The sequence below is a fragment of the Alternaria burnsii genome (assembly GCF_013036055.1).
Source record: "Alternaria burnsii strain CBS107.38 chromosome Unknown 752, whole genome shotgun sequence".
Classification (NCBI taxonomy): domain Eukaryota; kingdom Fungi; phylum Ascomycota; class Dothideomycetes; order Pleosporales; family Pleosporaceae; genus Alternaria; species Alternaria burnsii.
The window spans coordinates 1,400,164-1,420,588 of NW_024066114.1; the positions used below are offsets into that span (position 1 = coordinate 1,400,164).

At 53.9% G+C, this 20,425-nt stretch overlaps 5 protein-coding genes across 5 annotated transcripts; 3 read left to right on the forward strand and 2 right to left on the reverse strand.

Moving 5' to 3' along the window:
• Positions 1-1,276: 1,276 nt before the first annotated feature.
• Positions 1,277-5,275, reverse strand: GT037_006564 (uncharacterized protein; the record flags this gene model as incomplete). The annotated part of the gene is made up of 8 exons (XM_038931611.1): positions 1,277-2,464; positions 2,515-2,572; positions 2,623-2,895; positions 2,944-3,924; positions 4,168-4,253; positions 4,302-4,990; positions 5,067-5,161; positions 5,211-5,275. The coding sequence occupies 8 exons, from the start codon at positions 5,273-5,275 to the stop codon at positions 1,277-1,279; spliced, it is 3,435 nt and encodes a 1,144-aa protein (XP_038786108.1).
• A 3,095-nt stretch (positions 5,276-8,370) lies between these two features.
• Positions 8,371-10,249, forward strand: GT037_006565 (mfs general substrate transporter; the record flags this gene model as incomplete). Its single annotated transcript, XM_038931612.1, has 5 exons — positions 8,371-8,446; positions 8,495-8,804; positions 8,856-8,914; positions 8,968-9,007; positions 9,061-10,249. The coding sequence occupies 5 exons, from the start codon at positions 8,371-8,373 to the stop codon at positions 10,247-10,249; spliced, it is 1,674 nt and encodes a 557-aa protein (XP_038786109.1).
• A 1,377-nt stretch (positions 10,250-11,626) lies between these two features.
• GT037_006566 (transcription factor cys6) lies at positions 11,627-15,087 on the forward strand (the record flags this gene model as incomplete). The annotated part of the gene is made up of 6 exons (XM_038931613.1): positions 11,627-11,892; positions 11,955-13,188; positions 13,320-13,959; positions 14,005-14,057; positions 14,132-14,968; positions 15,019-15,087. The coding sequence occupies 6 exons, from the start codon at positions 11,627-11,629 to the stop codon at positions 15,085-15,087; spliced, it is 3,099 nt and encodes a 1,032-aa protein (XP_038786110.1).
• Positions 15,088-16,625: 1,538 nt separating this feature from the next.
• On the reverse strand, positions 16,626-17,538 carry GT037_006567 (60s ribosomal protein l7; the record flags this gene model as incomplete). Its single annotated transcript, XM_038931614.1, has 4 exons — positions 16,626-17,085; positions 17,135-17,301; positions 17,367-17,475; positions 17,525-17,538. The coding sequence occupies 4 exons, from the start codon at positions 17,536-17,538 to the stop codon at positions 16,626-16,628; spliced, it is 750 nt and encodes a 249-aa protein (XP_038786111.1).
• Positions 17,539-17,772: 234 nt separating this feature from the next.
• GT037_006568 (trna (cytosine-5-)-methyltransferase ncl1) lies at positions 17,773-20,340 on the forward strand (the record flags this gene model as incomplete). Its single annotated transcript, XM_038931615.1, has 2 exons — positions 17,773-17,793; positions 17,848-20,340. 2 exons carry the CDS (start codon positions 17,773-17,775, stop codon positions 20,338-20,340), a joined length of 2,514 nt encoding a protein of 837 aa, XP_038786112.1.
• Between the last annotated feature and the right edge of the window lie 85 nt (positions 20,341-20,425).

Below are 20,425 nucleotides of genomic sequence, written 5' to 3' on the forward strand. Positions count from 1 at the left end.
ACTAAAGCTACAAGCAATGCACTCTTCACATGCGCCCAATCTACAAGCATGCCAGTAACCCACCTCATCGTACGACCCGTAGCCGAAAGCCCACCCCTCTTCCGTCATCGCTCAGTGCAGCCTTTGGGCATCTGCAAGCTCTGCCGTCATGCTAGCCTTAAACCTTATCCCTATATCACGACTCCTACCACCTACCGCTACTGGCTCCCGCTCCCCGGGGCAAAATTCCGGTCGGATACAGCGATCTAATAGGGGGGCGCCAAAGTCAGGGTAATTGTGCTTGTTCCGAGGCTGATGGACTCTAACTAAACCTTGGTGGGTATATGCCGCACACCTGCGTCTTCCCTGTCATCTGCGTCTGTGAGCTGCTGCATGTACGATGGTGTTGCATAGTGTGGAAACGAGATCATGAAAAATATGGTCCAGGGATCGCGTGCCGCAAGGAGAGGAATATGCAGGTAGCTTTTGTTTTTGAATCTCAGCTCGTGTGCGCCTACACACTAGCATCTTGCAGTGTAAGCGCGCTGCAGTGGCGGTAGTGGTAGCGGTGAACCGCGAAATGTTCCAACACCCTCGCAATCGAGCCGCAAAAACCAGGCTGGCATGCGGACGGAGTAAACTCCGGAGTCCTGCGATGCACATGCAGCCTCACCCTGCTTTTCCCAGACTACTTGCCCTATCCCGAGAGCTGCCGTTGAGAAAGGGTGTTCAGCCGAGTTCGACCGACAACTTTGACTTCTAGAAAGGGACAAACAACCTGCATATCTGATGAAACGAAAAAGCAAAAATGGAAACGTCATTCAGCGTTCGCCTCGGCGATTAACAGCAAAGAGGAGATTTGCAATCTTGTATGCAGGCTGATCTCTCGTGTGATGCTCATGGTTCGCATTGGGGTACAATCTAATAGTGTTTGTACATCATAATATCGGGACCGTAAAAGATCCGGGCCCCAAGAAATTCCCCAGCAAACCATCTTCGGATAGCGCGGTATCTGTGCTTCTGGGCACAATGCGGCTTTCTCCGCGTGTTCCCTTGAAGAAGATCCAGAACGTGGAAGCCATGCTGGTATCACAAAGATCGTTCCAGATCATGAGAGAGCCATCGACAATCAAGAGCCCAGAGCGAGATTCGCCACTCCAGCACATGCATCGTCAGTATCCCCATTGCTCTTCTGGCCATCAGCTTCGAGCTAAAAACAAAGGCGCTGACAGCCACCACTACCACTGACCTTCACCATCGTCGTTTGATGAATCACCAATATGCTGGTAGGCAAGCATCAGGCCATATCTACGCCACTGCGCTTATTCTTCTTGCGTGTCCACACATCGTCAAGCCACTCGTGGGGTCCCTCCATCTCAATGGGACCGGGGCACAGTGGAAGCCTCTGTCGGTGTTTCTTCTCATATTCGCGGATCGCGATGTGACACTCGACTTCTTGCGCCATGCGCTTAAGCAGCTTCTTTGCTTGTTCATGATACTCAGGGAGGGTACCAAGAGTCTTTTCTGCCATGATTTTAGCCTCATTTGCCGACCCTTGGACGAGGCTGAAGAAAATTTGACGCCTGTAGAACTCCATGGATGTATCCTGGGGAGGTGTTAGACCACCAAGCTCGCGTGTGAGAATTAGTGGACTCTCTGTGTAGATCCAGGATCGTGCACCGTGAAGTGAAGTGTGGTGTAGTACCTGTACGTCTAGGATGTGTACCTTAGTCGCACCCACGCGGACGGCATTTAGTAGCTCCTGTCTTAGTCCATTGGCGTCTAAACTCGAATTGAGAATAGGATCGTCGGAGTCAAGCTTGACACTCTGGGTCTCAGCCTTTTTGATGCGAAGACGAGTGAAGAGTGTGTGAACTTGTCCTGGGAACAGATGAGGGATTGCCTTGCGTCCGTACACATCCAGGACCTCACAGCCTGACTTGGGCCGAATTTCAACGCTCAAGTCAGTCAGCTCGCCGACGGGCTTCTCAGACCGAGCATTCTTCAAAATGCGCTTGATGCGACCAGAGGTGGATTGGTACTTGCACCAGTTACTGGCGAGCACATTCTTGCAGCAATCTTCAAGGCAGACGGTGTCTTGAAAGTCTGGCTCGCGACGATAGGGAAGAAGCGCAGGACTGATGCGATGGATGTAAAGGCCTGGAGATGTCTTCGACACGTCATGTAGAACATGGGCTGCAGGAGAGAGCACGATGATATGAGTAAGACCAGCCTTCAGGTGTTTGCCTTGCATAGATCTGGCTATGCCAAGGATGACGTCGGTCATCGAGGGGTTGGGACGAGGCGGGTCCCATAGCTGCGAACCCGACTGTGCGATCCCCGACGTCAACTCTTGGAATATCTCTTCGACATCCGCACACACGGATTGAAGCGGGTACAGTACCTCTGGCCTGTTTCCAGTGACATCACGGTGGGTGCAATGAGTGGTGTATAGAGCCAGGCGATCTTCATGGCCAAGATGATGCTATAAAAAGTAAGCAGGTGGCTCCTGGGAACTGCAAAATAGTGGCTCACCAAGGCTCCATTGACAGCGTCCAATGACCTCTCCAGACAAGCTGTGGTGACATAGTACCTGTGATCAACGTCAACTACCATCATCTGCTGCATCGCATGAGCACCGACCCGTTGTCTACCACGAAGATCACATCGATCCCGGTATCAGGCAGAGGGGTTCGGTTGTACAGGACACCCTCGATATCAATAGCGACGCCGAGCTCTTGGTACTCCTCGGTAACAAGCTTTTCCTCTGGGAACAGTCTAATCGCTGCCCGAAGAGTAGTCGGCAATAGTGAGGTTGAGCCTGACACTTGTGCATCGGATGTCTCGTGATCAAAGTCCGTAGGGGAAGGAAGACGCTTGGCAATGCGGCCCATAATGGAGCTGAACTTCTCTCCACTGGATGAATTTAGTAGCTGATGCACAAAACCGTTGGGATCAACGCACTTGCGGGCATTACGTAGCAAGTAAGCCTCGACAGCTTCGTCGCCCGGATACTCTACCGATGAACCTTCCTCGATCCCAACATGAAATGCAAGCGATGTAGTGCCCGTTGGCGAGCTTGAATCTGGCGTATCGCCAACACCAACGCTCGTATCTCCGGTATTCTGGCGACGCAAGAGGGGCAGACCATTTGTGAAAAGCCGCAATTTGGACATACGCCGCTTTGGAGGCTCAGCACGGTGTTCAGGTTTGCTATTCACTTTCTCAAGAGCCTGTTGTGCGCTCATGTGTTCAGCGCCAGCAGCAAAATCAGGAGGCTTGGATGCATGCATAGCCTTGCTCGACAGCATGTCGGTCGAGGGCCAGGGGGGAAATTCAGTGGTGTACACGGAACGTACCGGGCCGCCGCTCTCGGGCTCGTCATAGCTGTTGTTGCGCGGAGACGCCATCGAATGTCCTAGGCTTGAGCCTGAGGCTGACGAGCGGCTGTTTCTATTCTTTCGTATTGTCAGAGGATGGTCGCTGGGAGTGCGACTGACGGGAAGAGGTGTTACACTCCACGGTGCTTTGAGTGGGCGTGCCCAGTCAAACACGGACGACTCGAAGCTATAGTCGGGTGGTAACCCCCAAATATCGCTTTTGATCTCGTCGATGATATCGTCTAGCGGCCCGAATACGTACTGGTCGTCGCTGGAGGTAGGGGTCGACTTACGAAATATCCGCCGTCGAAAAGTTGCTTTGCGCGACTTTTTCTGGATGGTGAGTGGGGGTGGGCATAGAGGTGTGCGGTCCGAGAAGACACCACCAGCTGTTATCGTTGTGATCATCGTGGATTCGCTCGAAACAGCAACAAACGGAAGCTCAGTCACCGCGGTGCGCTCACTCTCACCACGAGTTGTCTCCAAAGCGCGTGGTCTCTCAACGCGCAATGACGTCAATGTCAAACGGAATGGGGATGGATAAGAAGAGTAGCCAATGCGTAAACTGAGATATGCGTTTGGGATGTGGCCATGGTAATAAGAGTCGGCGGAGGGAAGTATTCCAGAAGGAGAAGTGTTGAAATGAGTTGGAAGGTGCGAATGGGTACGTCAACAAACCTGTAACGTTCCTGCCCTGGAGAGCACGCTGTTGAACTTCACTTCAAACTGCGTTTCCGTAGAGAGTTCTTTGCTCATGCATTCATACGTGAATCGATGCCCTATAGGTCTTACGCCATAAATTGATAACTACGCCTCACCAATTTGTGCGGCAGCGACTTCCATTTGCTTCTTCATCTGCTCATGCATCTCGTCGTCCGCTTCGCGAAAGCGAATCTGTCGCAGAAGTAAGCACTGGCTTAGTCAGATATTACTGCAACTTACTATGTCTTCCCCAGCGCCAGTGCCGAATAGGACTGGCTCAGATATACTAGCCTTGACTGCTTTTCTTACGCGATCTTCCCATACTCCTTCCCAGTTCCACTCTCCTGGACGTCGGTTGCGTCCAAGTGCAGATGCACCTTCTGGATTCTCCGCTGTGGGAGGCTCAAGGCTTGGAGATGTTGGATTTGACTGTTGAGATTGCAATACTGGAGCCCGATGCGCCCGCCACGCGTGGTAGGCACCTGGGTTCGCAGCTGCCTCTAACGGGAGTGAGTCCAATATTGATTCTTCACTAAATGTCGAGCGGATGTACTCTAGCATGCGTACGATGGAGTATTCGGCCGTTGGCTGGGAACCGCCGAGGACACCAGGGGTAACATTGGAGTCGGAACGCATAGGAAGTACATTTGAAGATGCACTGACATCACGAGAATTTGGTACAGACCGTCGAGCTCTGCCGAACCAGTGTGGAAAGCCGTGTCGTAAACTGAACCCTCCAGGTGGTAGCCGTTCCTCGTCTGTTGCACTTACGGTATCCGTGTCGGCGGATCCAGTCGTGTAAGTATACGTGGTAAGTGGCGTGAGCAGCGGGTGAAAGACATCGGTAGAGAAGGTCACGAGGGGTGGTATGGCAGGATAGCTGGGTGGAAAAGATATTTGGAAGCGTAAGACTGCGGGCGCATATGGTCCTGTCAAACGTGAATAATGCCGGTCTGCAATGACAGGGAACGCAAGACGATCGCCTAGTCCTATGGTACAGCCTACCTTTTCGCACGAATATTACACCAAACCACAGCGACGGGTCGCCAGGTGTGATACTCAAGAAGATGCCATCAAGCTGTGCATAGCGCAGACGGGAGCTGTGCAGAGTTAGGGAACGTCGCCGCCAAGTCATGTGCCTCGACTCACAACTCGACGAGAAGATGCTGCTTCCGAAAAGACGGGAGAGCCGACGCTGAGACGGACAACGGCATCTCGTGAGCAACGATGATGGTTGTTGGTCGTTCGGCTTCTTACAAGCACGGCGCCTGCGATGATGAGAGCCGAAGCGCGTTTGACGCTAGTGCTAACCGATCTGCGCCCTCACCTGCTTCGGCCTAACGCGCTGTCCCACCTTACCATTCGCTGGGCGTGCAATACCACCAACATGGCCCTGTATCTCACCAGGTCGCGTATGGAGATGCGCGCAAGGTAGGATCATAACGACTATATGCTGCTCGTCCAAGTAGCAGTCCGCAAGTCGTGGCTGTCAGGTCGGACTGATTACTCGTCGGATGCGACACCCGCAAGGAGCAGATTCCAAGCATCACCAGTGGATATGTTCGCAGTAACACTGCGCGCATCCTTCGCAACTGCCAGGTGCCGGACTGCCGCTCAACCCTCGTCGCCCATCTATGTCAGGCCCTGCTCGGGACGTTGTCTGCGGCACTGGGACAAGGCTCTGACTGTGTTGTTGAGACCGATCAGGTGTGCCGGCAGGCTCGCAACGGTCCGGCTGAACGCACACCACCGGACTCACGTCAGAACGCAATAGAGGACGCATGACCGCGTGCGCCGTTGGCACCGACGAGTCAGAGCGGAACTGGCTCACACACACCTACAACGTTGCAAAACGTCGGAGTTCGGGACGTGATATTAGTGATCCCGTCCTGCGACTGCCGAGACATCCTATCCTCAAGCATCAGGATAATGAGCCTTTGCCGTCCTATGCTTATTCTGAGACGCCGTGCCGCGCCTGTGATGATTGATGACCACGTCGTACAGCCCTTGAGTGAAAATGCGCTGGCTCCAGTCAGCTCATCAAGGGAAGCCTTACGCAACGGCGTTACCTGTCGTCGCGACCGAAGGCATACGAAGCCTTGTACGTAGGTAGAGTTGACGCCGGATCGAGCAACAGGCTGCTGCAGAATGATCGGGCAGCGTCAATTCCGATCGACCCACGCTACCGGTTTCGAGGCTGGCTTTTCGTTTTTGTACACTCGTGCCGACAAGCGCGTGAACACCCTAATCCTCCGAAATCTCTCCAACCCACGCCCTCGTCTGGCATCTGCTGTCATCTTCGTCACGGCGCTACGAGTTATGCTATTGCCTAAGAGCAAAGAAGCATGGTGTCTTTTTCGGAGGATTCCATCAGAGCAATAAGAGGGCCAGGGGGCGTAATCCTAAAGACGCTAAAAAAGGCGGTGGCTGTCTCAGACGCTTCCATCTTTTTGCGAACCCTGTCCTCGCGTGGAAATCTGCAGGCCAGCCTTACATATCCACACCGCCATGACCGCTTAGGCCAGGTTGCGTCGAAACAGCCGTTGTGCCTTGACACCTCTCCATCAGCCAGCAGAGATCGCTGGAAAACCGCGACAGCTCACTTACAACACACGACGGACGCATGTCCGGGCCCACCGGAAATCAAATTGCTGGCAATGCCTAGCCGAGCGGTCTGAACTGGGCAGCAGTACAGATGCTACGTCGCCGCAGATGGGCGCAGAGCATGGTCAGCTGATGGAATTCCTAGGGTTATGATGCCTTGATGACTGATGAGAATGCAATCACGATGTGTGACCAGCAATGACAGATGCAAGCACCAAGCCACGTCCTGCGACCCGGTTGGGCCCAATGCGCAGTTGTGGGAAGCTTCGAAACCACGCTGACCGGACAGGGGTGCAAAGAGATGATACCTGGGGCAGCAAATGAAATCGCCGCACGCCTTAGTGTGCCAGGTTGCGATCTGAGGGACACGAAACGCGCTGTGTCGTCCTGCTCGGCCACTCAAGCGATACGACTCGTGCCTTGTGGCGCTGACGACAACCCGGATCGTCATGTATTGCAACAAAGCGACTCCGTCTAATGCAGACTGCCGCGTGACCGGTTGTTGTGCAGTCACCCAATGGCACACGATTCACCGCTATTTTTTGGGAGTTTGTCGGAGCAATCAAGGTATGATGCCATGACAGATGCTGCTCATCATCAATGACAGCGAGGGCCATAGCGAGGGCCCCAGCATCGTGGTCCGAGCTGCTTCTCGAAATTCTGCGGCGAATCTTCTGACTCGCCTCATGTCAAAAGTCTGACCGCGGCGGCGTTCTGGTGCCCCTGAACTGGGCGCTGCGAAAATTAGCATCGCCTTGTGTTCTACACCATAGCCGGCACGGCGTCCTATTTGTCGACGGGGCACCGGCCACTGGGCCGCTCTGTCCTTTTAGGAATGAGGACACGGCCAGCTACGGCCGGCATGTCGTTCACAAAGCGACAGGGTCTCCCCTGCTGTTGCTCGAATCAGGGCGCTAGTGCCTGTGAATGTCGGTAGACGCATGCGGGCTCCTAGCGCCGAGGATTTGGGTCCCGGGGAGTCGGGTTGCTCTGTTGATCCTGTTCCTCTTACGAGCCACGTCCAACGCTCTTGCAACTCTCCCTGGTCCGCCTTACTCGGTTCCTTCTAGCTCGTCCAATGTCATGGATTCCGCCCAACCCGGACCGGTTTGTTCGATGAGCAGAAAGCTTCCCCAGCCCAGCCCTGGCCCACTCTCAGGGGTTTGCATTCGCTTTCGCATGCTCACACAGAGCCCGTCCGGTGACATGGAGTCACAAAAAACAGAGCTAGGTACAGCTCGGCTGCCAGCACTGCACATTCCGGTCGCTTATCGACAGACGGTGGGCTGTTTCGTAGCAACGATGGCATCACGGATCCGCTACTCATTTTACATTTGCTGGTCCCTCCGCTGTCCCTATCCGCCCACACTACGTATCCATACCCACTGGCATCACCGCTTGTTCTCCGTTTCTTCCCCGCCGCCACAATCCTTGCTCATCCCAGCGGTCTATCCGTTTTGAGGACGCCACTTAAATCTTGCTGCTCCTTATATACCTTGTGACGCTCGCGTCCTCTGCAAACTGACTCTGACCTCTGAGCCCTGGAGGTACTAATCTGTCGCAAACTCGCACATGTCTTATTTGTCTCAATCGACTCACACTCTACTTGACATCTACCACACTCAGTCATAGTGCTTGACATTCCTCTTCGACTACCTGCACACCTACACACTCGACCTTCACATTCGACTTCCACACTACCACCATGGCTCGGTATGGCGTGGCAACTGCCGCGGGCAGTGACAGAACACCATTCCCAACTCGACAAATGGCTGTACTTGGTGAGCATCACACAGTTGATGGCTCGTAGCCGTTACTAACGACAGCAGCGTTATGCCGGATATGCGAACCAATCGCGTTCATGTCGATATTTCCGTACGCTTACTTCATGGTCGAATCATTCATGATCGGACAAAGCACCGCCCAGATTTCCATGTACACCGGCATGGTCACCTCCTCTTTCGCATTCATGGAGTGCATCAGTGGCATTTTTTGGGGCCGACTTAGTGATCGGGTAGGACGGAAGAAGGTGCTCTTAGGAGGTCTTTTTGGTACGGGACTGAGCATGTTGCTGTTCGGCTTCTCTCAGAGCCTACCAATGGCATTGATCGCGCGGGCTCTCGGGGGTTTGCTCAACGGGTGAGGTCATAGTGTGATCTAGCGTACGAGCCTCGCTAACCTTATATGCAGGAACATCGGCGTTCTCCAGACCACCGTCGCTGAGCTTGTAACGGATGAGCGACATCAGCGTGAGTTTTGCCATAACTCTAATCATACGCCGCGCGAGACTGACTTTTGATAGCGCGCGCTTATTCCATCATGCCTTTTGTTTGGTGCCTTGGGTAAGAAATTACCGAACACGTTCCGAATTGTCCATGCTGACCGCTTTTTGTAGCACCATCATCGGCGGAGCGCTTGGCGGCTTGCTCGCTCGTCCCGCCAACGTAATGCCGTTTTTCCAGGACACCATCTTTGAGACGTACCCGTTTCTTCTTCCAAACCTGGTCTGCACTGGATTCGTGGTTCTTGGCCTTACCGTCGGCATCCTCTTCTTGGAAGAGACGCACGAGGACCGCAAATACGACCAGGATAGGGGACGCGAAGCGGGGCAATGGCTCCTGCGCAAACTTTGGAAGCGAGAGGCAGAGGCAACATTCGACGACAAGGATGCTTCGCTTGACGAGATGCGATCGATGCTCAGCGACCATGACCACAACGTGCAGGCCTACCGAAGCACTGACAGCTCGCCTACCCTGTGCAGCACGCGAACTTCCATTTCAGAGGTGCCTGAATTCGAATTGGACAAGCAGCTTGCACCAGCGCCAACTTTCCGACAAGCATTCACCAAGCAAGTGATTCTCAATGTGGTGTGCTACGGCATTCTCGCTTTCCACACCATTTCTCTCGAGCAACTCCTCCCGATTCTCATGTCCAAGGATGTACCAGCCAAGGGTTCCCAGCACCTTCCATTCCGCTTCGAGGGCGGCTTCGGGTGGTCAACCCAAACCACTGGAGCATTCCTCGCTGCGCAAGGTTTCCTCCAGATGTTCGCTCAGGTCATCCTGTTCCCGTGGGTCAGCAAGAAGCTCGGCAGTCTTCGCACTTTCTGGATTACCCTAGCCTGCTACCCAGTTCTTTACCTCCTTGCTCCTTACCTGGCTGTCCTTCCTGAAAGCTTGCGCATTCCTGGACTCGCAGTTCTGCTTATCGCCAAGGTTACCTTCCAGTCGCTCTCCTACCCATCCCTGGCCATCATCCTCGCCAACTCATCTCCATCCAAGAAGGTCCTCGGCACGCTGAACGGAGTTGCAATGTCTTCTGCCAGCATCTCCCGCGGCTTTGGTCCTACCGTATCAGGTGCCGTGGATAGCTTGGGCACCTCACTCCACATGTCTGGCCTTGCATGGTGGACTATCGCCGCTGTTGCTCTTCTTGGCTGGCTGCCTGGATTTGCTCTCCAAGAGAGCAAGCGATCGGCTTTCACTGCACAAGAAGACGAAGAGGCCCTCATCGACTCCGACTCTGACGCAGAGTCTGTCATCACTCTCACCCCGGACGAAATCGAAATCGTCCTCTCAAAATAGATACACGCAATCACGACCAAAAACAGTAACGACGCATCTCGACTTGCAGGATTCGGCACAGACCACCTGCCTGGCGTCGACGCGCTGGCAGCGACCTTTTTTCTTTCACAACATAATTTCGGATTATAGAGACACTTTTTGCGGGATGAGATGAGTTCATCACCCGCCGGCGCATCATTATGGGTGCGATTTAGCGACATTGTTTACAGGGCGGCATTTTGGGACAAGACTTTGGTCATTATTTATTAGAAGGGAAAGCTCGATTGTATCGGAGACCAGCAATGGTCGTCCACGAGCCGGCGTTTGTTCAAGAACAGAATACCCCAGTAGTTATTAGTTTCCTCGCTACATTGTATGTTAGATTAGGGTGCCCGAGCACAAATTCATGACTTGGATGATTTCTCAAACACATGATCCCACAAAAGAAGTTTGTTTTGCCATGTGCGTTGTGAGGAGTGCATTAGCTGGTATTGAGTCAGAGCGAGACTGCAGCGGTGAGTTTGATGCTTGTCGGGACCCAGGATAGAGACCGCATTACCCGGATGCCGCAAAACAGGTGTAATGGTATGCATTGCCGATGTGGTCCCTTGTATGTTACGGATGCTTCCTTTTTGCTTCTACACGTGCTTGGATCGGTGTGCCTCATGCACGTGGTGGAGCAACGGGCATCGCGAGTCAGTGACGGGCCAAGGCGTGGATTCAGGACGCCTTGCATTCCGGCTTTTGCCATGAAACGATACATCACGAGGTCATGTTCGGCATATGGATCACTGCGTGGTGACGAATGTCCCATGTACCGCTTGTGGTTGTTGGTATCGAAGGATGGCGACGGATGCTTGCCGAAGCCGAGGCAGTCTAGTCATGTTGCAGCTGGTGTGTAATCAGCACGACAGCCGTTTGCGCAGGCGTTGTCGTGATTGCAGGGCCAAAACGCGAGTGCGAGGAAGAAGTGAGCAGGACATGTTGTTCATATTGACTGTGAATGCGCCCCATACTACATACTCAGCAGAGTAAAAGTCCGCCTACATGGCGAGCATGACGTGCAGCAGCAGCACCACCCACACTCCGCCCACGCCTATCTTACGCTGTAGAGATAAGGCCCGTAGCCGACCTGCTAGCCATCCACGAGCGGGCGAGCAGCGACTTTCGGCTGCGTTGGGGATCATGGAAGACATGCTCCTCGTGCAATCGCATCCCACAGCCCTATCTACGTCGCCTGTTGCGGTTGCTGACGCCTTGATTCAGAGTGCGGGGGGGAGTAAGAAGATTGTCGGCCACCCGTCCTGAGCTCTTCAGAGCTGCTTCGGAGAATAGACGCCTTACGTGCGCGAGCTTCACTAGCCCGAACCCTGCCCGACTTTCTTGCCATGCGCCCTGATGAGCGGCCTCAAGCGCTCTTTGGACGAGTCGTCTCATGACGGGGACAAAGCCTCGCCTTCGGACTCGTCCGTGTCGACCGCGAAGCCTACATCGCCCGCCGCGCCCTCGTCGTCGAGCTCCTTCCGCAACGTGAGCGCCTGCAACCGCTGCCGGCTGCGCAAGAACCGATGCGACCAGCGCCTGCCCTCGTGCGCCTCCTGCGATAAGGCCGGCGTCAAGTGCGTGGGCTATGATCCCATCACCAAGCGTGAGATTCCGCGAAGGTATGAAGTTTGGAGGGGAGCTATCGCGAGTCGCCTCGGCACAGGACTGACCAGTGCAACAGCTATGTCTTCTACTGCGAGACCCGAATCGCATACCTCGAAAATCTCCTGCGGGAGAACTCCATCCCCTTCCAGGACGCCGAGGACTTCAATCCAGCCTTTGTGTCCAATGGCCGCTCCGTCACACCACGACCCATATCCGCCGCACCGCCGCCTCGCAATGGCAACACCAACCCCACCGCCGCCCAGGCCAAGGAGGAGAGCGACAAGTACGATCGCGAGAAGCTTACCAAGCTCGTGTCAAACATTGGCATGGTCTCGGTGCAAGGCGCCAGTGACCCGAGATATCTGGGCTCAACATCTGGCATTTCCTTTGCACGCGTAGTGTTTGCTGCCGTCAAGAGCTCTGTATCCGGCTCTTCTTCTGAGCGCGGGAGCAATCGGGGGACCAAAGCGGCGACCAATGTTGTGGACAGCGGCACCTCGATGCGCGACTCCTTCTTCGGACTCCAGACCAAACCCACCATACGGCAGGCGCCCTTCCCCGACCGGGAGCTTGGTTCGCGCCTCGTTGAGCTGTACTTTGAGCACGCAAACCCACAAATCCCAATCTTGCATCGGGGCGAGTTCATGGTAATGTTTGAGCGTGTGTACGCTTCGGGTGAACGGCATCGTACTTCACGAGAGTCGTACATGCTCAACATTGTGTTTGCCATAGGCGCTGGCATCATCTTGGGCAGCTCCGACTCTGAGGGCTCGCCGACGTCGGATCATGGCCGCTCACCGACAAAGTCACGGTCATCACCACCAAGCAGCAAGAAGCGGCGACTTGCAGGCCACCAGCATCAGCCCGAGGAGTACCACGCGTCCGCAATCGTGCATCTGGAGAACTTCCTGGGCTCCTCACCCGCTGCGGACCGTCCCGACGGCTTCGGCGGCGGCCTTGAAGAACTACAAGCTGTGCTACTGCTCGCAGGGTTTGCTCTGCTGAGACCCGTCGCCCCTGGCTTGTGGTACATTGTCGGTGTTGCAGTCCGTCTTGGAGTGGACCTAGGGTTGCATTACGAGGACGGTGTGGGTATCGACGGGGCGGGTGCGGAAGACCAAACCGCCGGAACCGCGTTCTTCAAATCCGAGGGCAACGGGAATACGACAGCTGCCAGCGGCGGGAACCCTTCGAAAATAGACGCCAAGGAAAGAGGTCGCAGACAGTGGGTCAGGGACCTGCGGAGACGCCTGTGGTGGTGCGTCTACTCGCTGGACCGGCTAGTGAGCACGTGTGTTGGCAGACCTTTCGTAAGTACAGTCTCCATTCTCGGATGGTGCTACCGATCATGTTGGTCACGATCCCGCATGTATGCTACGGCAATTTTGCCAAGAGCTCAATCGTGATGTAGAAATGTTTGGAAAGGCTAACAGGCAAATAGGGTATCACAGACCAGATTGTGACTACCGAGTTTCCTTCGCTTCTCGATGATCGCTATATCACCAAAGAAGGATTCCTGGAACCGCCAGTGCACCAGGAAAAGCCCACGTACAAGATTGTAGCCCATCACTACTTCCGGCTGAGACTACTGCAGTCTGAAATTCTGCAAGTCCTACAGCACCGGCAGGCACAGCAGGCAAGAGCAAGTGGTGCAAACCGAAGCAATGAGTTTATGCACACAAAACTGCCTTCGCCATTCCTGATCAATTTTGAGTCTTTCCGCGCATGGCGCGTGGACATCGACAGGCGATTACTGGAATGGAAAGACTCGGCGCCAACACAGATGGACGCTGGTGTGCAGTTTTCACCGCTGTTCCTAGAGCTCAATTATTGGCAAGCGTTGATCATGCTGTACCGGCAGAGCCTGGTCGTCCCCTCTGGTCTGCAAGAAGAACTGGGCAACACTGGCTCCGACATGGGAAGCCCCTCAATGAGTAATCTTGAGGAACGTGAAGACGAAGACCTGGTTTTCCTCAAGGTAGCCGAAGCTGGCCAGAAGGTTCTGAAGCTGTACCGACAACTGCATCGCGTGCACCTTGTCAATTACACCTTCCTCGCAACTCATCACCTTTTCATGGCTGGTAAGTTTAGTCTTCACCGGAATCCAACAGTGCTAACATATGCAGGCATCTCATTCCTCTATGCAGTGTGGCATAGCGTCCACGTACGCAGTTTATTGGTATGTATATCCAACCCTGTTGTGTAACCGTGGCTACACGTAGCTGGTGTAATATGTAAATCTAACTAATGCAGTCCCTTGACGACGTCGACTTTACCGTCCTTGCCGCAACATCCGTACTGGGTGACCTCGTCGACAAGTGTCCGCCAGCAGAAGCATGCCGCGACGCATTTGATCGGATGAGTAAAGCCACCATTCAGATGTGCATGTCCACGACAGGCTTTGGACCTCAGGCTCTGCGGTCACTCCCGCAAGCACAACAGTACCCAACACAGACTTCGCCAACCACTGCATATAGATCTGCAGCCGATACAGATGCCAGGTCAGATACTGAAATGCAAGGTTATGGAGCAAGGAATACGGGTGGCTTCTTTAGCCACCAACAGCAACAGCAGCAACAGCGTCGACCAGTGCCACGCTTCGACATGAACCTCAAGGATCTTTTCTCAGATGACGAGACAGACAAGCGGTCTTTCAGCCGCGTGAGCAACCAGGTCAATGCCATGCGGCCCCCTCCTGCACCAATGAAAACCGAACAACAAATGCAGCCCTTCACAGCCGACTTGAAAATTTCCCCACAACTCCGCAGTACCCACCAACAACAGAACAGCTTCTTTGCTGCAAGTCCAAATATGACTAGCCCGAACCAACAAAACGCCTTCTCCACCACACCACCTGCCAACCCACCCATGCCCTCGCCATACCAGATTAGCAACCAGGTGCCTTACAACAGCTTTGCGCAGAATGTCACGTCCAGTTATCCCGATCTAGGTTTCTCAGATTTGGATTTCTTGGATAGCTTCCCCGTGCAGGGTGCAAGCAGCGGGACAGACGCAGGCAGTGGCGGAGTACAAGACATAGGGATTGGGTTCGGAATGGGCTTTGGTGATGGGACACATGATTGGAGTGATGTAAGTTGCTTCCTCAGCCTATGAGACAATATGCTAACACAACTCTCTAGGGTAATGGACTGGACCTTTTCGATGGATTCTTCTTCGGACCTGGAGGTACTGGCGGTACGGGTATGTGAAAGCAGGTCTCACAGCCATAGACACCGTTCTTGGTATGTGCTTGCGACGATTGATGAACATGGAGGAAAAGTACCGCCAGCATGTGTACAATGTATCTGACTTGATGGCATCGAGTAAAAGGATACCAGGTAGCTGCCTTTGCCACTCTGCGGCGCAGCCGGAAGTGTAGGGGCAGTGTCGTGGGGTATGATAGGGCGCCCTACCTAAGCGGGAGGCGGCGCTCTCCGATGGATACCTTGTCTTTTGATAAAGACATCGACGGATCTCTGTATATTGTATGATAGACGTCTTGTGCTCGAAGGAGAGCATATTCTGTGGGCGATTCCAATGCAGTCGTTACCTATGCTCAAATCCAAGGTTCTAGGCACAGGGTTGAGGGTGCGAGTCTGCGATTGTATCGATACGATTACTTCTTCCTGTATTCTCCATTGGGGTCAATGCTAATCGCACACTCGTCTCAACGAAAGGCTTTATCCGTACCTTCTCCAAAGCATGAGAGAGCGAGATTTCCTTCCCCTCTTCTGCTCACGCCCAATCCAACATCCACCCAACCACACGGACAGACGATTCAATACAGAATATGACTTCTACTCGATCCAGGACTACTATTCACGTAATTGTCGGCGAACATACTTACAATGTTGCTTGCAGCCTCACCTGACCGGAAATGCGCGGGTATCAAAGAAACTCTATCCGTAGGGCTTTGTTCTCTCCAGGCTACCCTTGTCCTGCGCCCAAACCATAAGCCCTTCCAAACCATCCCCATCCCTTCCATTTGAACCCATGTCGCGCAGAATCGTCCGATTTCCTACTTGACATAGTATTCCATCCATGTTGAGAACCGGTCAGCTCAGCTTGGGTCCAATATTATCAGGGCATGTGGTTGACTCACCCATTCACGTATAATCTTGAATGTGCACCTTCCATGGTGTAATCCACAACACTCCACCCGCTTCATACACGCTCATTACATCAAGTTACTTGCTGTTCATTCAAAACCACAATACCACACTACACTAAGACCAAACTTTATTCATCGAACCTTGTCCAGAAGCTCTGGAACACACCGAAACAGCAATGTGTCTCTACATGATCGTTCACTACGGACCAAATCCCTTGTCACTTAAGCGTATCTTCTCACGTCGGGCCCCTGATCCAAATGAACAACGTATGTCGGAATGGCGAGTAGAGCGCCTAAGTCTAGATCGTTTGCGGGAGCTTTGGCATTTGAGATGTAGGAGCCAGGAGGATTTGATCAAGGTGGAGAAAGACGATGATTTTGACATGGGATACTGATACAAAAAGTCAAGTGCATACATTCACTCATTATCGGCATGGATCGTAGGGGACAAAGTGGAATGAGCTTTTTGAATTCTTCCTCCAGCTGATGTGCAGAAGATTGTCTAAGCTAACCAGAGCATGTGGCTCGGCCTGCCCTCCATCCTCTGTCGAGGAGTGGGCGACCAGTCGTCGTGATCTTCATGGTATCGTTTTGAAGCTAACCGTTACTCCACCCATTGAACAAAAGCACAACAGCTTAGTTCATCTGCCTGACGAGCTGGTTGATGAACTCCTCGCGGTTACCAAGGTCACCGCCCTCGATGAAGTGCTTGAACTTGCGGGTGCGGAAACCACCAGTGGGGGAAGAGAGCTTGAAGGGCCAGAGGAAGTTGGAGACGGCCTTGAAGTTGGGGCCGACGGTGTAGATCTCGTGGATGATGTCCTCAATGCAGGTGATACCGAACTTGCCGAGGTTGGCCTCGATGAGCTCGTTGTCGGTGATCGGCAGGCGCTGCTTGTTGACCTTTCCGTAACCGCGCTTGTAGACAAGCTCGCGGACGGTCTTCAAGTTGGGGTATCCGTAAGCGACGAAGGGCTCGACAATCTTCAGCATCTCGCTGGTGGCCTTGGTGAGGCGGACGAAGACACCGTTGTTGATCTGGAGAAGACGGAGGAGCTGGAGGGTCTTGCGCTTCTTGGGGTCGATCTTGTTGATACTGCGCGAGTTAGAATGCAATTTGAACCGTCTTGAAAAACTTGACATACCCCTTGATACGGACAACAAAGGCAAGGCGGGACTCAGCGGGGACGAAGAGAGAGTTGTCGCGCTTCGCGGCACGCTTGGCCTCGATGACATCGCGCTGGGCCTTTGCGTACTCCTGGGTGTACTTGGCGGCGCGCTCCTTGATGACCTCGCGCTTCTGCTTGCTGGCCTAAGAAATCTTAGCCAACCGTGATACTCCTATCTGCTTGCGCAGGTTCTGGGAGACTGTTATACCTCACGCTTCTTCTTCAACTCAGCGGCCTGAGAGTCGCTGGTCTTCTGGTGGGCCTTCTGCTTCTTGAGCACCGACTCGGGGACAGCGATGTCATTCTGGGTGGGGACGCTGGATGAATTAGCATGACTGCAATGAATTGACACGGCGGTATACTCACGATGAGCGGGCCATTTTGCTGGTGGTTAGTATCCTTGTTGTTGTCGGAAGCTGGAGGAACAAAGTTCGGCTGGCCAGCACGAAATTCATGTGCGGGCGCTAGTGGGCCGCCAAGACAGAACGCAGCGCTAATGCCCCGCTCTATTGGCCCGCTCGTCGAAGCTATCGACATTTTTCTGAGAGCTACCAACTTGCGACAGCTGCTGCAGGTTCGCAAATTTCAAGTTTTACACACACCTACCCGCAGCAATGGGACGAGGTGGAGGTCGCGTGAGTAGACACTGCATGCGCCGCACATGTACAACGCCCACTGACTTCGCATAGGGCGGTGGTCGCAAAGCATTTCGCGGCAAGGGTAAAGGTCGCGGCGGTGGCGGTGGTGGTGGAGGACGCGATACTCGCTCAGAGCCATGGTCCACCATCGAGCGCAAGAATGAGCTCTTCGAGAGCTACTACAAAATGGGAGGCTTTTTGGAAGAAGCAGAGTTCGAGGAGATGTGGAAGGCGCTCCAAACCGACCTGCCCAACAGTTTCCGCTTTACTGGCACCAAGTCTGATGCTCTCGCAGTGCGCGAGATCTTCAAGCAGCGCTATGTCCCCGCCATCGCATCCACGCGCTTCGAAGGCAAGCCAGTGTCGCCTCCTGAGGCCGTCGAGGCCTTCCCCGACGAGCTCGTGTGGCACATGAAGACGCACAAGAAGGTCATTCGACGACATGCGCCCTTTGCCGATTTCCAGAAATTCCTCGTCGCCGAAGCGGCATCAGGCAACATTAGCAGACAGGAAGTCGTCAGCATGATCCCGCCACACTTCCTCGACGTGAAGCCAGGAATGGTGGTTCTTGATATGTGCGCAGCACCGGGAAGCAAGTCGGCGCAGTTGGCTGAAATGATCCACGGCGACGAAGAGGAGCGCGTACAGCGGGTAGCGAACGGCGAGTCGGTTGACCTTACCCAAGATGGTGATTACAGCGACGGCGGACGTTCGACAGGTCTCCTCATTGCGAACGATTCTGACTACAAGCGTGCCGGCATGTTGGTCCACCAAGTCAAACGTCTCAACTTCCCCAACCTGATTGTCACGCAACACGACGCCTCAATTTTCCCTTCGATCGAGCTGCCCAGCGATGGCAACAAGAAGCAGTACCTGAAGTACGACAGGATATTGGCTGACGTGCCCTGCTCTGGTGATGGCACAGCCCGTAAGAACCCGAACGTATGGCAGAAGTGGACCCCCAAGGATGGTCTTGGCCTACACGGTCTCCAGCTACGCATCCTGTTCCGAGGTCTTCAGATGCTGAAGAAGGGTGGCCGTATGGTGTACTCTACTTGCAGTCTGAACCCTGTCGAGAACGAAGCTGTCGTTGCAGCAGCTATTGAGGCTTGCGGAGGAAACTCCAAGGTCCGACTAGTAGACTGCTCCGACCACCTGCCAAACCTGAAGCGAAAGCCGGGTCTCAACTCATGGAAGGTGCTCGACACATCCTCAGTAACCGCTGCAGGAGAGAAGACTGCTCATATGTTCACCAACTGGGAGGCATACCAGAAAGCAAGGGCCAAGTACGAGGTCGAGGAGCCAGAACGCCAGTTCTCCACCAAGGTTACTCCCGGATGTTTCCCACCTGTGCCAAGGTCCGAAGAGGAGCGCATCCCTCTCGAACACTGCATACGTGTCTACCCGCATTTGCAAGACACTGGCGGTTTCTTCATTGCCATTCTTGAGAAGCTGGATGACATCAAGATTGCGCAAGTACAGAACCCAGAGAACGCAGCCAAGGCCCAGAGGTCACACGACATTACTGAGACGACTACCGACTCCTCGATCCCAACCCCTGACGAGAATGTGGTCGAGGCAGATGCTACTAAAGGAGAATCTGCGGATGCCTCTGATGCGGGTCCGTTGAAGCGTAAACTGGAGGAGTCTGAAGACGCTGAAGCGCCCAAGAAGGCCAAGACCGAGGAAGCAGCAACAACACCAGACACCAAACCCGCAACTAATGGCTCAGCTGCCCGTCTGAAGCCAGAGAACCAATCCCAAGCCAAGGAGTACTTTGAGTACCTTCCCTCTGATGACCCAACCATCGCCAACATCATGGACTTCTTCGGCATTGACGATCGCTTCCCACGCGACCGCTTCATGGTCAAGAACAAGGAAGGTCTTTCCCTCAACAAGATTTACTACACCTCCGACCTTGCAAAGACCATTCTTTCGCTGAACAAGGACCGCGGCATGAAGTTCATTCATTGTGGTGTTGTGATGTTCGTTTCGCACAAGATCAAGGACCAGGATCGTACTCAAGCGCCATGGAGGCTGCAAAATGAGGGTATCCGTATCCTTGAGCCATGGGCTAGGAAGCGGATAGTCAAGCTGGAGAAGAAGGAGACATTGCACCAACTCATCCGAGAGATGTTCCCCAAGCTGCCAAAGGAGGGCGACACCGGTCTGGGTGAGGTCGGCGAGCAGCTCCAGCCAATGGACGTCGGTTGCTGCTTTATCCGTGTTGAGAAGGACGAAGAGCAGGGCATCCCATTCCGCATGGTACTGCCACTCTGGAGACATCCTGGCAGCGCCAACCTCATGGTTGACAAGGATGACCGCAAAGCCATGCTGCTTAGGTTGTTCAATGAGAAGGATACCGAGATTATCAACCACGTTGCGGACAAGGCCAAGGCGGAGCAGAAGGCCCTCGAAGCTGAGGAAGCGGCTGAAGACGGTGTCAGTGATGGCGAGCAAGCCACTGAGGCCATGGTGGCCGAAGAAGAAGAGGGAGTTGCGAAAGTCGATGAGGAGGACGTGAAGATGGAAGAGGGTGCCTAGGCGTCATTATCCTTCAAAAGTCACTGGGACACTTTCGGCTTTTGCCCACGATCTATGGTGTGCATCTGGGTTGGCGTTTTGTTAT